Source organism: Chlamydomonas reinhardtii, chromosome 14 (assembly GCF_000002595.2).
Source record: "Chlamydomonas reinhardtii strain CC-503 cw92 mt+ chromosome 14, whole genome shotgun sequence".
Taxonomy (NCBI): domain Eukaryota; kingdom Viridiplantae; phylum Chlorophyta; class Chlorophyceae; order Chlamydomonadales; family Chlamydomonadaceae; genus Chlamydomonas; species Chlamydomonas reinhardtii.
Genome location: NC_057017.1, coordinates 2,544,672 through 2,559,450, shown reverse-complemented (window position 1 = coordinate 2,559,450; position 14,779 = coordinate 2,544,672). Strand labels below are relative to the sequence as shown.

The 14,779-nt window shown below is 64.2% G+C and overlaps 3 protein-coding genes across 4 annotated transcripts in view; 2 read left to right on the top strand and 1 right to left on the bottom strand.

The window, feature by feature from the left end:
- CHLRE_14g625625v5 (uncharacterized protein) overlaps positions 1-2,004 on the top strand; it is a 14,319-nt gene extending 12,315 nt beyond the window's left edge. The window contains exons 20-21 of the mRNA XM_043070269.1: positions 79-141; positions 587-2,004. Coding sequence (XP_042916942.1) covers positions 79-141; positions 587-1,402 — 879 coding nt within the window. The 3' untranslated portion in view covers positions 1,403-2,004. The remainder of the gene's footprint in view (positions 1-78; positions 142-586) is intronic.
- A 2,451-nt stretch (positions 2,005-4,455) lies between these two features.
- Positions 4,456-13,152, top strand: CHLRE_14g625600v5 (uncharacterized protein). The gene is made up of 11 exons (XM_043070268.1): positions 4,456-4,662; positions 4,755-6,158; positions 6,555-6,765; positions 7,127-7,794; positions 7,917-8,003; positions 8,123-8,624; positions 8,715-8,873; positions 9,061-9,296; positions 9,432-10,481; positions 10,602-10,922; positions 11,156-13,152. Exons 2-11 carry the CDS (start codon positions 4,803-4,805, stop codon positions 12,194-12,196), a joined length of 5,631 nt encoding a protein of 1,876 aa, XP_042916940.1. The 5' UTR covers positions 4,456-4,662; positions 4,755-4,802; the 3' UTR covers positions 12,197-13,152.
- CHLRE_14g625550v5 (uncharacterized protein) lies at positions 12,833-14,665 on the bottom strand. 2 transcript variants are annotated; one of them, XM_043070267.1, is made up of 3 exons: positions 14,415-14,660; positions 14,043-14,128; positions 12,833-13,827 (listed from the first exon to the last, which is right to left on the bottom strand). In XM_043070267.1, exons 1-3 carry the CDS (start codon positions 14,529-14,531, stop codon positions 13,290-13,292), a joined length of 741 nt encoding a protein of 246 aa, XP_042916941.1. In that variant the 5' UTR covers positions 14,532-14,660; the 3' UTR covers positions 12,833-13,289. The 2 variants fall into 2 exon arrangements, with proteins under 2 accessions (XP_042916941.1, XP_001692815.2); XM_001692763.2 differs by having other exon boundaries at positions 13,154-13,827; positions 14,415-14,665.
- Between the last annotated feature and the right edge of the window lie 114 nt (positions 14,666-14,779).

The window sequence follows — 14,779 nt, the reverse complement described above, 5'->3', positions numbered from 1 at the left end:
AACCATCCACCCCATCGACCGCTCAACCACCACCCCAATCACCTGCACAACCGCAACCACAACCCCCCAACTCCCCAGGTTGCGGCCATGCTGGCGGAGGCCAAGCGCGAAGTGTTCCGACTCCTGACCGAGCGCGAGCAGGTGCGGCGGGGCGGGGGGGGGGCTGTGGATGCTGTCGTGTGTCTGCAAGGGCAGACTGGGACGGGGGCTGCGGGTTGCAAGGGCGGCAGCTCCGGCGGTGTTGCGCCCTGCCTGTTCATTGAGGACCACCGTAAGCGTGTCCCAACACGCGCTCTCACCCTTTCGCTCGCATGCTTACGTGCTACATACACACACGCCTCGCCCACACACCTGCTCTCCACACACACACACACACACACACACACACACACACACACACACACACACACACACACACACACACACACACACACACACACACACACACACACACACACACACACACACACACACACACACACACACACACACACACACACACACACACACACACACACATCACCTACACACACACGCTCACCCCCCCACACACACACACACACGCGCCCACACCTGCCGTACACAGGACCTGCACACGCTGGCGGGGGCTCTGCTGGACAAGGAGACCCTGAGCCGCGAGGAGATCCACTCGCTGCTGCACATGCCACCCCCCGCGCCCGAGCAGCCCTCCAGCAGCGGCGGAGGCGGAGCAGGTGGAGGCAGCGGAGGCGGCGGCGGGGACAAGCGGGAGCCGATTCCGGAGCCGGAGCCGGCGGCGGCGCAGGCGCCCGCAGCTGCTTCGGCGTCGACATCGACGTCGACGACGGCGGCTGTGGCGGTGGCGGCGCAGGCTGCGGGGCCGGTGGCGTCGGCTGTGACGGTTGGGGAGACGGTGGCGACATCGGCACGGTGGCGCGCGACAGTGCCGGCGGCAGTGGGGATGGAGGCGAGCACGAGCGGCTATTTGGAGGGGGTGGCGGGGGGCGCAGCGCGCTGGGGGCTGGGTGGGGATGATCAGGGGGGCGCCCTGGGTGTTGCGCCCTCGGGGTCGGGGCGGTGGCAGCAGCAGCCACATGCGGCGGCGGCAGAAGCGGCGGCAGCGGAGGCCGGGCCGGAGGGCTGGTCGTGGCGGGACGGCTACCGGCCTCCTGCCGCGTCAGCACCGCCAGCAACCGCTTCATCCTCTTCACAGCAGCAGCAGCAGCAGGACCGGAGCGGACACCAGCAGGCATGGGAGGGGCGGCAATGGGGCGAGCAGCAGCAGCAGCAGCAGTACGCAGGGCTTCGGGTGGCGGAGTATGAGGGCGTGAGCGAGGACGACGTAGAGCCCGTGCTACCGCGGCGACAGCAGGAGCGGGAGGCGGTGGAGGGGCAGTCGCTGGGATGGGCGCAGCGGCAGTAGCCGGTAGGAAGCGCTGGTGGAGCGCTGGGTCGCGTGAGCGGCCGCGAACGGGTGTTGGTGAACTCTAATTGCTGCAGGATGTTGAACTGATGGGGGCTTCAATTGTGGCGTGGTTCGGGGGAGGGCGAGTGCCTGTGCCCGCCACGTCTGATACGGTAGATCCCGGTGCTGTTTCATGTCCCAACGTACGGGGTACCGCCAGGCTTTGCATTCAGGATCTTGGCCTCCATAAGTCTTCGGGTGCTGGGACTGTCCCCTCTAACATCCGCATTCATAAGTCTGGGACTGCACATACGGTGCCCAGCAGGTTGGAGTGGTCGGGTGAGGTTGCATGTGATGAGCGAAGATTGTGCAGGCGGATTACCTACCGTGTAGCAGGGCCCGTTGCCATTGCAACTTGCAAACCAGTTTGGGCGGCTGGGCATGCGATTGGAGATAGAGATCAGACGCTGGGAGGAGGCGTAACCTGAGACTTTCTGGGATGGCTGCAGAAAGGACAGGGGGGGGGGGTAGAAAGCTCAGATTCTTACCCCATGCTCAAAATTACAGAGCTTTAGGAGAGCATTACGCACGTACTTCTAGTTTTGTAAGGGGGTGTGGTGAGGAAGTTCTGGGCCGCCAAAGTTGGGGGGTCGGTCCTCGTCCTGGGTAAAAGGGGGATCCATTCTCAAAAGTTCCGCCGGGTTTCGGGAGCCCATCCTGGCGGATCTCGGGAAGCGCCCCACAAGCAGAACTAGGGGCCAAACGCAGCAGTACGAGGCTCATATGTGCACGTTATGACGTATTAAGCACAAAGAAAGCGTGGGACGAGGGCTAAGTTGCGCGTCCGGGCGTGGACGTGTCCGGACATGTCTCCACATTCAACACATGCGCACTGACACAGCTGGGCTCTGAAGCGGTGGTGCGCATGAGTTCACGTCTAACAAGCCTGCCGATGCACATTGTCCATTCGTCACGCGGCAGAGAGTTGAACGCGGGGTGGTCTGGGTCGAGGGGATTTCATTTGATAAGATCCCGCCCGTGACCGAAGTCTCAGAACAGGACCGCTGATGGCACGGAGTGATAGTGCTCGTTAACAGGAGTCGATTGACACCACTTTGGTATAAAATGGAGGGGTTTTAACGCCTAAACTAACAACAAGGTCATGTCCGTCGGGGGGGTCGGTCGTCCCCTCACGGAGGGTCCCGGGGAATTCGGGGCATGGGGTCTGGCACTTTGTTTCCTATCCCCCCCCCTGGAAATGAGGCTAGAAGTTCCTCAGGACAGTCATTAAGTAACTCGACAAATAATGCGGAGCCCGCCTGCGACCAGCCTGCAACTACAAAGCGGTCAATCCTGTACCTGTCGCACGCATCCGCACCTAAGCGACCAAACCCCCACCTACCATCACCGAGTGAGCCAGCAGGCAAAGCCTTGGGCAGAACCAACGGCGCTTGACACGGCTGCGACGCAAGTTGGGGCACGTGCGTGCCGGTGGCGGGCTGGACCATTTAATCAGCGGTGACGGGGCTAGCGGAGACGAAAGATTACGGTATGTGTTGGCCAGGGGAGGTGGCCTCACCTGGTGTTGGCCGTTACACGCAGCAGATGCGCACATCCCAGATGTGCCTTCCCTCGCTCGCTCCAAGGACCAGGGCTGAGGAGAATGTCAACACAGTGTGTCCATGCAATTCCAGACAGGGTGCGTGAGGGATTAAGCGAGGGAGGTTTAGCTCCATCATCTGCCTGTTCCCAATCAATGCCCAAGGAACGTTACCAAGATCTATCAGTGGCTGCGCGGGAAAGCGCGCGTTTAGCGCTTTGCGGGCGGTTGGTCGGCAGCGAGGTTTGGAGACATCGGGCCTGAAGTTTCGTTCCTTACCCTTGCCCATGGGTTGGAAAGCCTTGAACGGCGAGACAGCAGAGCCTTACGTAGAATGAACGGCGCGTGTCAGGTTTGCACGAACCCCACTTGATGGCAAGGTTGATGACGAAGGTGCGTGCTCACGCGCGCGTGCAAGTGCGCGCTGCGCCCCGTGGAGCCTTCAAGAACCGAGCTGAGTAATTATGCGGTGGAGAATGCTTTAATTGCAAATGGACACGGCTACGATGAAAAGCGGCAGGGGATAGGAAAGCGCGTGTTTAGCGAGTTATTATGCCGCTGCTGTTGCCGCAAATTGACCACGGTAGCGGAGGAAAAGCAGACTGCTGAGCCTGCGTGTCAGTGCAGATGTCATGCTGTGAGGTGGGCTCGCTGGGGGGCTCGCTCGCGCCTATGCCAAACGAGCTTATCAGATACACCGAGCTACCAAACCGAGGTCCGCCAAGTTGTCCGAGGCGCCGTCTGTACAACAAGCGCGAAGCTTCCTTCCATCACGTGACATTCGCACCGCGGGGTCAGGATCGACGCGAACAACCGTGACGCGGAGCAGTGAAGTTCTCGTCAGGCCCATTAAGTCGACAGACGACAAATTATCTGAATTTATCTCACGGCAGAAGATTTCAACGCAATGCTGAACCGGATCGTAGGCCCGATTCTAAGCATACATACATGCTCCTCGCGCTCGTACCGGGTTCCGGCGGGCCGATTTATAAGCTGACTTTCCGCTCCCAAGGGTTTGTAATTAATACTTATTATAAATGCGGTCACTTATAGGTCATGTTTGTGCCCTCGCCCTAGTGGCGGTCGCACTGGCAGAGTCCCTTGCCCAGCAGCCAGTCCCGGCCGACTCCACAAAGGCGCGCAACCCAGACCCGACGCCCACATCATTGCTGTGGCACCCTCACGAGCGATGTGGCTCAGCTGCGGCCTGCGGCGCAAGCGGGCAGTGCGCCGGAGCCCAAACCATGGTCACCTGGGCCGCGTGTCCGGCTGGCCACATCGAAGTCGGCCGTCATGCCGAGCCCGACTTTCAAGACTGTCGGGTAAATACATTTTTGATAAGGGGCATCGGTATCGTTGTATGAAGCGAGGTCCGCCGTCGATTACTGGGTGTGTGTGAAGTGTGTGGCAGCAGTCTGCGCGAAAATACAAGATGCTCTTGATTGTTAACGGCTTGAGTTGTTAACTAAGCGTTCCAGTCAGTGGCTGCTCCTTCACGGCTTGGCCGATGTGCATGCATCCTTGCTTGCGCCACCTCGCTCGTGAGCAACCATCCCTTCGCAAGCCAACCTACCGACCGGAAACTCAACGTTGTAGGGTTTGATTGAAAAAAACGCGGCCTTGCAAGAGAGGGCACGTGTGTACGAGTCGCTCGCAGCGCTTGCGGTTGCTTGGGTCGGCGGGTGCCGTGACGCTCGCTGTGCCGTGACGCCGTGATGCTGGTGCTCATTGCTCATACATCCCTTCCCGCCTTCACCCTACCTCCCGCAGTGGAGCAGTGCATGCACGACCCGCCGCTCTTGCCCGCTGCCCGGCTTCATGGACGGCCACTCCATGTATGTGGGCTGCGACTCCCGCACCTGCCGCCGCCCCGCACTGCTGCCTGACGTCATCACCCGCCTCGTGTCGACCGTCAACACCGGTGATGGTCAGCCAACTCCTGCTACGGGCGCTACTGGTGCTCAAGATGGCTTTCAAGGCACCGGTCATAACAACGACTGCGCCACCAACCCCGACCAGCCCGCCCTCATCAAGTGCTGTATGCCACGCACTCGGGTCACCTGCGCACCACTGCTGCCCTGCGACGTGGCGATCCTGCCCGCGCGCCTGATGAAGCTCGCGGGCGTCCCCGAGCCGCCCAGCCCGGAGCCGCCCAGCCCGGAGCCGCCCAGCCCGGAGCCGCCCAGCCCCGCGCCACCTGCGCCGCCGAGCCCCGAGCCTCCCAGCCCCGAGCCGCCGAGCCCAGCGCCTCCTAGCCCTGCGCCACCATCGCCTGAGCCACCCAGCCCGGAGCCACCCAGCCCGGCACCTCCGTCGCCGGAGCCACCCAGCCCCGCGCCACCTGCGCCGCCCAGCCCCGAGCCTCCAAGCCCGGCGCCTCCGTCACCTGAGCCACCCAGCCCCACGCCACCTGTGCCTCCCAGCCCCGAGCCTCCAAGCCCCGCGCCACCTGCGCCGCCCAGCCCGGAGCCGCCCAGCCCGACGCCACCTGCGCCGCCCAGCCCCGAGCCTCCAAGCCCTGCACCTCCCAGCCCAGAGCCGCCTAGCCCCGCGCCTCCCAGCCCGGCGCCACCGTCCCCGGAACCGCCGAGCCCAGCGCCTCCTAGCCCCGCGCCACCATCGCCTGAGCCACCCAGCCCGGAGCCACCCAACCCGGCACCTCCATCGCCGGAGCCACCCAGCCCCGCGCCACCTGCGCCGCCCAGCCCGGAGCCGCCCAGCCCCACGCCACCTGCGCCTCCCAGCCCCGAGCCTCCAAGCCCGGCGCCTCCGTCACCTGAGCCACCCAGCCCCACGCCACCTGCGCCTCCAAGCCCGGAGCCTCCAAGCCCCGCGCCACCTGCGCCGCCCAGCCCGGAGCCGCCCAGCCCGACGCCACCTGCGCCTCCCAGCCCCGAGCCTCCAAGCCCGGAGCCACCTGCGCCGCCCAGCCCGGAGCCACCCAGCCCCGAGCCACCTGTGCCGCCCAGCCCGGAGCCGCCCAGCCCTGCACCTCCCAGCCCGGAGCCGCCTAGCCCCGCGCCACCTGTGCCTCCCAGCCCGGAGCCACCCAGCCCCGCGCCCCCTGTGCCGCCCAGCCCGGAGCCGCCTAGCCCCGCACCACCTGCGCCGCCCAGCCCGGAGCCACCCAGCCCCGCGCCACCTGTGCCTCCAAGCCCAGAGCCGCCTAGCCCTGCGCCTCCGAGCCCAGCGCCACCGTCCCCAAGACCGCCTAGCCCCGCACCTCCGTCACCTACACCGCCCAGCCCCACGCCGCCGTCGCCTGAGCCACCCACACCGCCGCACCCACCGCCATCGCCCCCCTCGCCCCAGTCACCCACACCCCCGTTGCCGTCCCCTCCCCCATTGCCCAGCCCTGCACCTCCGGCGCCCAGCCCGCCTCCCTCACCCCCACCGACTCCGCCCTCACCCCCTCCCCCGCCTCCGTCACCGTCTCCGCCGCCGCCCTCGCCTTCTCCCCCACCTCCCCCTTCCCCGCCGCCCCCGACCCCTCCCCGCCCGCCCCGCGCGCCCCCGCCGGCATTGTCTCCCCCGCCCTCTCCCCCGAGGGACCCCTGCCTGGTCTGTCAGGACTGCCTCACGGGCATGCGAGGCGTCGCCGGCCTGACCAACGCGACAGCCTCCGTCAAGTCTGACGCCTTCCTCCAGGCCTGCGGCAAGCTGCCTGCCGCTACGCCGACCAAGTGCAACTCCGTGGCGGGCACCATTCTCTCTGCCGGCACCAGCTCCAACATCGCGGCTCGCGCGGGCATGCTGTGCTCGGCGCTGGAGCTATGCTCAGGTGTGATGCGGTTGCGTATTATATTTTTTGGGACTGCGGGGACCTAAGTGTGCTCGTGCCGTGAGCTCGACTTCGGGGATCACGCAAGAGGTCGCTCCCGATATTTCATAGGCAATCGCGTTAAGAGCGAGTACACCACAATAGATAGCTTAGGTCTTGCAGGATGTGATCCTCATAGCCGTGTTTTACCTACCCTCTCAAGATCCAGGCAGCTGTTGCGCGAGCGTCGGTCAGCCCCCTGTTAGCCCGCCAGTTCATTCATATCACATTCAATACCTTGACACAAGCAGAAAATAGAAATACGGTTTTAATTTGTAAAAGCTTGCTGACATTTACACGTGCCGCGCTTCCACATCCGCAGTCGCCGTGGGATGCTCGGCGCTCAGCGCCGGCAGCCTTACGGGCGCGTTGGACCTGTGCTCAAAGGAGGGCATTGCAGGAGGCGCCGCCACGCCGCTGGCCGGGTCGGTGCAGCCAGATGCCGGAAGCTGCACATCCAGCGCCAACTGCACCGTCAGCGCGGGCCAGCTGTGCCAGATTCCCGACGCCGGCGCCCAGCAGACCTGCTCCTGTGTGGCTGGCCGCGACGTGTGCTTCAGCCTGGGCACGTGCGTAAGCTACTGCTCGCTCAACAGCACGCTGTCCGCCCTGGCTGAGCTCAATGCCGGCGTGACCAGCTGCGACCCAACCAGCAGTTCGCAGTGCGGCGTGGGCGAGACGTGCACGGCTCCGGCTGCGGGTAGCACGTGCCAGCGCTGGAGCTGCGACGCGACCAGTCAAAAGCTGGTGCAGGCCGCGTGCACGGGTGTGTGCGTGCCTCAGACCCTCAGCATGACAGCAGCTGCCGTTTCGGACGACGGCCGCTCCATCCGTATCACCCTGAGCGGCTTTGCAGCCCCGCTGACGCAAGTGCTCTGCACGACCGTCTTTGACTCGGCGTCTGCCGCTCTGGTCGGCGGCGCGAGCAGTCTCTGCAGCACCAGCGGCGCCACGCTGACTGTGCAACTGGCAGCCAATGCCACTCTCAAGGTGGGTGCGTGGGAACATGCATTTGTGGTTGCCACGACATTATACAGAATGTGGGTTCGAGCCACCCAGACACGAAAACAGTTGCTGACCACGGCATAACCTCTTCTCCCTTATTCTCACAGGTTGGCTCCAGCCTGGCACTGCTGAGCCAAGGCACGGCGCTCGTGAGCGCCGCCAGTGCCAAGGCCGTCTTTGCGGGCTCAGTTCAGGTTCGTGCTGATGTGGGTTGGATTCTTAGCGCTAGCCAGTGCCCGACCCACATGATGCTTTGGGCCAAGTGCATTGCATCTAGTACCCTCATGCTTGACCCACATCTCCCTGCACGCAGGTGGCTGGTTGCGCCAGCTGTGAGCTCCCCAAGCCCCGTGTCACTGGCCCAGCCATCATCACTCAGCCATGCGAGACTGCTGGCGGGGCGTCGCTGGGTTTGGGGGCGGCGCTTGCGCTGCCGCCCACCTTTGATGCCTCCACCTCCACGGACCCCTCCGGCCGCGCTGAGTGGCAGGATGTGCGGTGGGCCCTGCCCCCGTCTGTGACCGACTCCTCCCTGCAGGCGGCCGTGGCTCGCACCAACGGACTAGCCACGGCTCGTGACCGGTTGCGCCTCTCGCTTACAGCTGCTGAGGCAACCTCGCTCGCAGACAGCAACAGCTACGCGCTGACCGTCACCGTGACGTCTTGGCTCGGCGCGTCTGCCAGCGCCACGTTCCTCTTCGCCAAGGCCTCCACCGCCTCCAAGCCCAGCTTGACGGTGGCAGGCTCGACTCAACAGTCTTTCAAGATCTCTGGCGGCATCAAGGCTTCTGCAGATGCCGGCGCCGTGTGCAAAGGTGCGCTCCCTACCAGTTGACGGAGCTAGAAACTGCTGGTGCTTGTCACACACTTGCTGACCTGCACACTCCTCGTACGTATGGGTTCAGGCCGCTCGCTGGAGTGGCTGTGGACCGCTGTGTCTCCCGCCAGCTGGCCGGGCCTGCCCGCGGCGGGCGTGAGCGGGCAGCAGCTGTTCGTGGCCCCGCCTGTGCTGGCGGTGCACGGCCAGACCATTGCCCTGCGGGTGTTTGCCAACTACGCCAACGGTGAGCTTTGCAATTACGTGCACTCGTGACTTATGGTTCCATGCGCATGGTAACAAGTTATAATGGACTTCCCGCGCCTCGTCGTCAGGGGTGATGTGCTGTAGCTGCGAGTAAGGCTTGACTCTCCAAGGCGGTAACCCGTAATCATTAACACCCCCCCCCCATCCCACCCACCCCACCCGCGCAGATCCGTTAAGTGAGGCCGCGGCGGACGTGCAGTTCACTGCGGTGGGCTCCGCGCCCGTGGCCACTCTCACGGGGCCCAGCGGAGACGTGACGGATGACCAGCCCATCGTGCTCAACGCCACGGCCAGCGCCGACCCCGACTCCACGCCCTCGCTTCAGCGCCTGCGCTACACCTGGTCGTGCCGCCGTGAGGACTACCCCACGCCGTGCTTCGCCAGTGCAGACCAAGGCGACCAGGTGCGTGTCATATGTGTGCCTGAGCAATTGGGGCTTTCTCATGAGTACAATGGCTTGACCCGCTTTCCGACCGACGACCAACCTCCCGACCTGCTGCGGCGCCCATGCACGCACTGCCTCTGCTGCTTTGTGCAGACCGCAACGCCTGGCGTGTGGTCTCTTAAGGCCGGAACCCTGACCAACGACAAGCTTCACACATTCACCATCACTGTGTCCAAGGAGGTGGCCGCCGGCGCAAACCCCCTGAGTGCCACCGCCTCCATCTCCGTCCGCCCGCGCTCTGCCGCTGTGTCCTTCCCTCGCGGCAGCCTCAAGCGCCAGTGCGGCCTATCCGGCTGCACCGCACCGCACAGCACTGACCGGCCGCTTGTGCTGGCGCTGGTGCTGGAGTCTGCTTTCACCGCAGCCACCGTGACCTGGAGTAGCGTCGAGGCGCCGGCTGTGTCGGGCCTTATCGCCGCCTCCTCCGCCACCGATCCCACCCGCTACCTGACTGTCCCCGCGGCGCTCCTGCCTGGTAACCGTGCATCGCTCACTATTTCGGCGAACCTGTCCCTCGCGGGTGTTACCGGCCTCGCCACCACCACCGTGTCGCTGAACAGCGCTCCCAGCTGCACCCTCGGCGAATCTACGTCGGCGTGTCTGGTTCCGACCATGCTCAATGACACATTCCCCGGCGCGGCAGTCTCGCTGCTGGCCCAGGGCTGGGCGGATGCGCAAGACGACGCCCCACTCCTGCGCTACGAGTTTGGCGTGCGCACGGTCGCTGGCGGTGGGCGGACTACGGACAACGTGCAGCAGATTGGAGGCTCAGCGAGCAGTACGCCACTGGTTGGCCTACCCGTGGGCAACTCGACGCTGTATTGCTGTGTTATTGACACGGCGGGCTCTCGCACATGCGCCACCACCGTCGTGACTGTGAAGCCCCCGGGTGCCGACTTCAACGCGGCTGCGGCGCTGGCGTCCGTGAACGTCTCCGCCCTGGCGCAGGCTGGCGATCAGCGCACGCTGTTGCAGGCGGCTTCGCAGATGTCCCAGCTCGTGGCGGTCATGGGCGGAAGCACTGGCGGCAACAGCTCCAGTGCCACTGCCCCTACCGCCGAGCAGCAGCAGCTGGTGGCTGCCCGCAGTGCACTGCTCATCAGCGCCATCCTCAGCGGCGCGTCCCTGGACGACCCCGAGCAGGTGTGACTCGCAGAACCCCGATGTGCCTGTGCACGAACCGTAAATGTACATGATTCTCCTATTCTTACTCATGCCGCCCGCATGACTGACACCTGGTTCGCGTTCGTTTCGTGTTCGCAGCGCACGCAAGCCATCTCGGCCATCGCCGCCATCGCCTCCAGCGCTGCATCCATTGTCACGGATGACTCCCGTCAGATGTTTGCGGATGCAGCCCTCAAGGCCGCTGATAGCCTCAGCTCGGGCAGCAACAGCGGCGGTCTCACCGACCTGGCCACCCAGCTGTGCCGGCTGCTTGGCGCGGCGCTCCCGACTGGGGGAAGCAGCGGCGCCAGCGCACGCGGCGGCCGGCGGTCGCTGCTTGACACCACATCTGCGGCCCAGGGCAGTCTCCAGAACCTGCTGGACGTGTCGCGCAAGATCGCCAACGCCCTCGGACAGCAGGTGGGGTGCTGGGTAGTTTGTTGTTTCATGGGTCGCGGCGGTGCTGCTTCCTTTCCCGCAAACCTGCACATGCGTGGTGCCCTTGTATGTGGCCGTCTTTCTCCCCCGTCCTTGGATCCCGGTTCCGGTCCTGAGGTGCCGTTTCCTCTCTCGCTGGTATGCAAATGGCCTTGCATGCGGTATGTCCCTCCATCAATCCTCATGGTTGCTGCTCCATTCAACCCTTCACGCAGGCTGTGCTTGGCGGTGACAACGAGGCGGCTGGTGACTCTGGCGTGTTCGTGTCCGTGGGGGCGCTTCCCCCTTCCACGACGGGTGGGAACGGCTCGGTGGGCGTCACCGTCACAGCCGGGCCCGCGACGTCGTCCTCGGCTCCCACCTCCTCCACCACCTCACCCGTGTCATCACGCCGCGCCCTGACCAGCCGCCGCAACCTCGCCCAGACCACCACCACCACTGCCACTGGTGCCCGGGCCGCCCTGGTGCTGAGCGGCGCCCTTGCCAGCGGCACCGCCGGCTACGGCCTCGTCCTGAGCTACGCCCCCTCCGCCTCCGTCGCGCTGCAGCAGGCGCTGGCCGCGTCGCTGCCCAGCACCTCCACCCTGCGTGGCGGCCTGGCGACTGTGGGCTGGACATCGGGCTCGTCGCCTCCTGCCCTGGACGGCACCAGCAGCTACGTGCGCCTGCAGCTGCCCGCCCCTGGCTACGACGCGACGCGGTCCGGCAACTGCGCGCGGTATGACGACACCAGCAAGAGCCTGGCCGCCGACGCAAAGCCCGCCGTGTTCGAGTCCTATGACAGCGCCACGGGCCTTGTGACCTGCCGCGTGGCGGTGGTGGGCAGCTATGCGGTGCTGCAGGGCGCCAAGCTGGTCTTTGCCTCAGTGCCGCCGACCAGCAGCCAGCAGCCGGCGCCACCGATGGCCACTGACGCCCCGCCGCCTCCGAACGGTGTTGACCAGAGCGCACAGGTCAATACCAGCGGTGGAAGCAAATCGCTCGCTGCTGGCGCTATCGCTGGAATAGTCGTGGGTGCAGTTGCCGGTGCAATCCTCATTGCGGCAGTGGCACTGGTAGTCGTGCGCCGCCGCCGCGGGCGGCATGCTGTGTCGCCTGTCGCGCCTCAATCAGTAGAGCCGCCGGGGGTCACAGTCATCGCCGTGGCCGCCGCACAGCATCCGCCGGCGCCGCAGCAGCCAGCTGGTGTGCACAACTGGTCTCAGCCACAGCCCCATGAGCAGCAGCCGCGGCAGGAGCCGGAGCAGTACAAGTAATAGGTCGATTGTGTGTATGTGCGGTTGTTGCATTCAGTAGCCGTGTACAGGTTGAATCTTGCGCATGAACCCGCTCCCCCTGAACTGCGTACGATCATCTTCCGCATTAGAGCCCGCACAGCATTGCTGAACTCCAGGGCGCCTTGATCGGCCACCTTTCATGTCTTCTAAGTTTATCAAGGTTTATCATCATGTTTATTTATGTGCGTGCTTCCTTCCCCTGAACAAAAGGGGCGGCCCTTGAACCTACCTGCATGCAAGCTTACCCTTCTTGATAACAGTTCAGTTGCGTGCTTCGGTGTGCGACCATCCAAGCATGTGCTCACCAGCTGACGTGTGTGGGGCAAGCGAAACCTCAGCCTCCCGTGAATCTCAGCGGTGATGCCACCGCCATTCATGCAGCTTGGTGTGTGTGTGTCTTTCGGTCTTTCCCTTGGACAGCGTCCGTGTGTTACTGAAGATGGTATTAACAGAAACAATGCGAAGCAGAGAAAGCCAGCGAGCACAACGTTGGAGAGGCGTGGAGGCTGGAGGTGTTCCAGTACCAAATAAGATGTGCGTGTGTATTGTGGACGGCAGGGAACATGATTCATGCCGGTAGCTCCTTGGCTTGGCATGTGTGAAGGCGAGTCACTGGAGTCAGGGAGCTTACAGGCGAGGGTAGCTAGGTGCGTGGTGCCCAGCAGCCTAATACCTCGGAGCCTGGCGGGGTGGCTACGGGGCAGGCGTGCGGCATTGTGGTGGGACATTGCCTGCGCGCGCTGCCAACATACCGCATGATTACGGCATGATCGGTCGTCACCGCGGTAAACCAGCACGTGGTGTGCCACACATTGGTTAAGCCCCCAGCCTAGGCATGAGGGCCCGCCTCGCTCGTCGAGGGGTGCCCCGGATTAAGCATTGCGCGCGGCGCGGCTCCCAGTCGCCATCTGGCTGAAATCGGCTGCGTCGTCCATATTACTATCCGGGTTCGCCCAGCTCGCTCTCATACTGCCACGAAAGTCTGGCGGACTTGAACAGCATCACAAACAGTCCCGCCCAAGCCCGGGCCGAAAATTGTCATGCCCACACTGCCAGCCCGGCCTCAAAACGCTCATCGCCCGCCGATGCGCTGCTCAATCTCTCTCCGCACATACACCAGGTCCTCATCCTCCAGCTCCCCCAGCAACGCCATCACCGCATACAGGATATTCTTGGTGCTCCGCCCGCCGCCGCCGCCTCCACCAGCCGCCGCCGCTGCGCGTGCCGCCGCATAACCGCCCGCTGGCCCGCCCTCAGGGCTGACACCCGCACTGCCGCGGCTCGAGCCGCGCTCTATCTGCGGCGTGCCATAGGGCGACGGGCCGGCGGAGCCGGCCCCCGCCCCTGCGCCCGGCGGCGGCGCGCCGGACCCGGACCGCGCCGGCGGCGCGGGCGGACCACCCGCCCCATCCCCACCCGCTCCCTGGTACATGGATCCGATGTCATCGTTGTCTAGCTTGTGCAGCTGCGGCAGCGTGCGCGCCACGAACTGCTTGTAGTTGGGGTGGTCGGCGCAGGGGTTGTCGGACAGCCACAGCACGCGCAGGTGCTGCAGCCCCGCCAGGTGCTGGATCTCGTGCAGGTCCTTCACGTCGTTCTTGCGCAGGTAGCTGCGGGGGGCGGAGGGTGTTGGGAACAAGGGTTGGACATGGGTGGTGCACTGGTGCCGGGATGGTGCTGGGGGGCTACCTGAGCCAGGGTGTTGGTGTAATGGCTTGACGTCACACGCACCGCGTACCAGCACAGCGCCCCGACCACCATGCAGGCGGTGCATGCGGCAGCACAGGCATCGTCAAAGCGCAGGCCCACATGACGCGCTACTCACAGCTCTTGCAGCTTGGCGCAGTGCCGGAAGTCCTTCAGGCTCGCCAGCCGGTTCACCGACAGCGACAGCACCTCCAAGTTCGGCAGCTACAGTGCAAAGCACCACAGGTACATGTTGATGCGACAACACAGGCCAAAAGGTGCTTAAGGGTCCATGTGGATTCCTCGCGTGCTCCCTTGGGCTATGGTTGCACTTCAAGCCCATGAGCGGGTCCAGACTCCACCTGTGACCCGGCCCTGCTAAGGTGACACGGTCTGTCGCAACTCACCCCGGCACCGCCACCGCTTCCCACCCCCACGCCTTCCTATCTCCCATGACACAGGTTCCTGCTGAGACTCCTTCCCAAGCCTGTATCATTATAGCCAGACGCACCTTGGCCAGCACAGCGCAGTCGTCCAGGTCCTGGCCCCAGAGGTTGAGGTTCTTCACCTCTTCAAGTTTGTCCAACTTGGTTTTCCCTTTGATTATTTGTTCGGTGAGCTGCACCATTGTGCTCAGACCGCTAGTTTCAAGGGCCGTGAACGCCGCAGTGAACGCCGGAGTGAATGTAGGTGCTAAGAAGTTTGTCGCAGCAGGTGAAAGTGACAGCTCACTTCAAATGGTAGTTGCTTGATTAGCAATAGTTTGGTCTGCAATAGGGAGGCCGTCCACGCAGAGCTCTGAATGTACACAACCCCATGTAAGGTCGATTGCCGAACAGGGTGTCACGCTGCCTGAAAACAGATATACACATAACC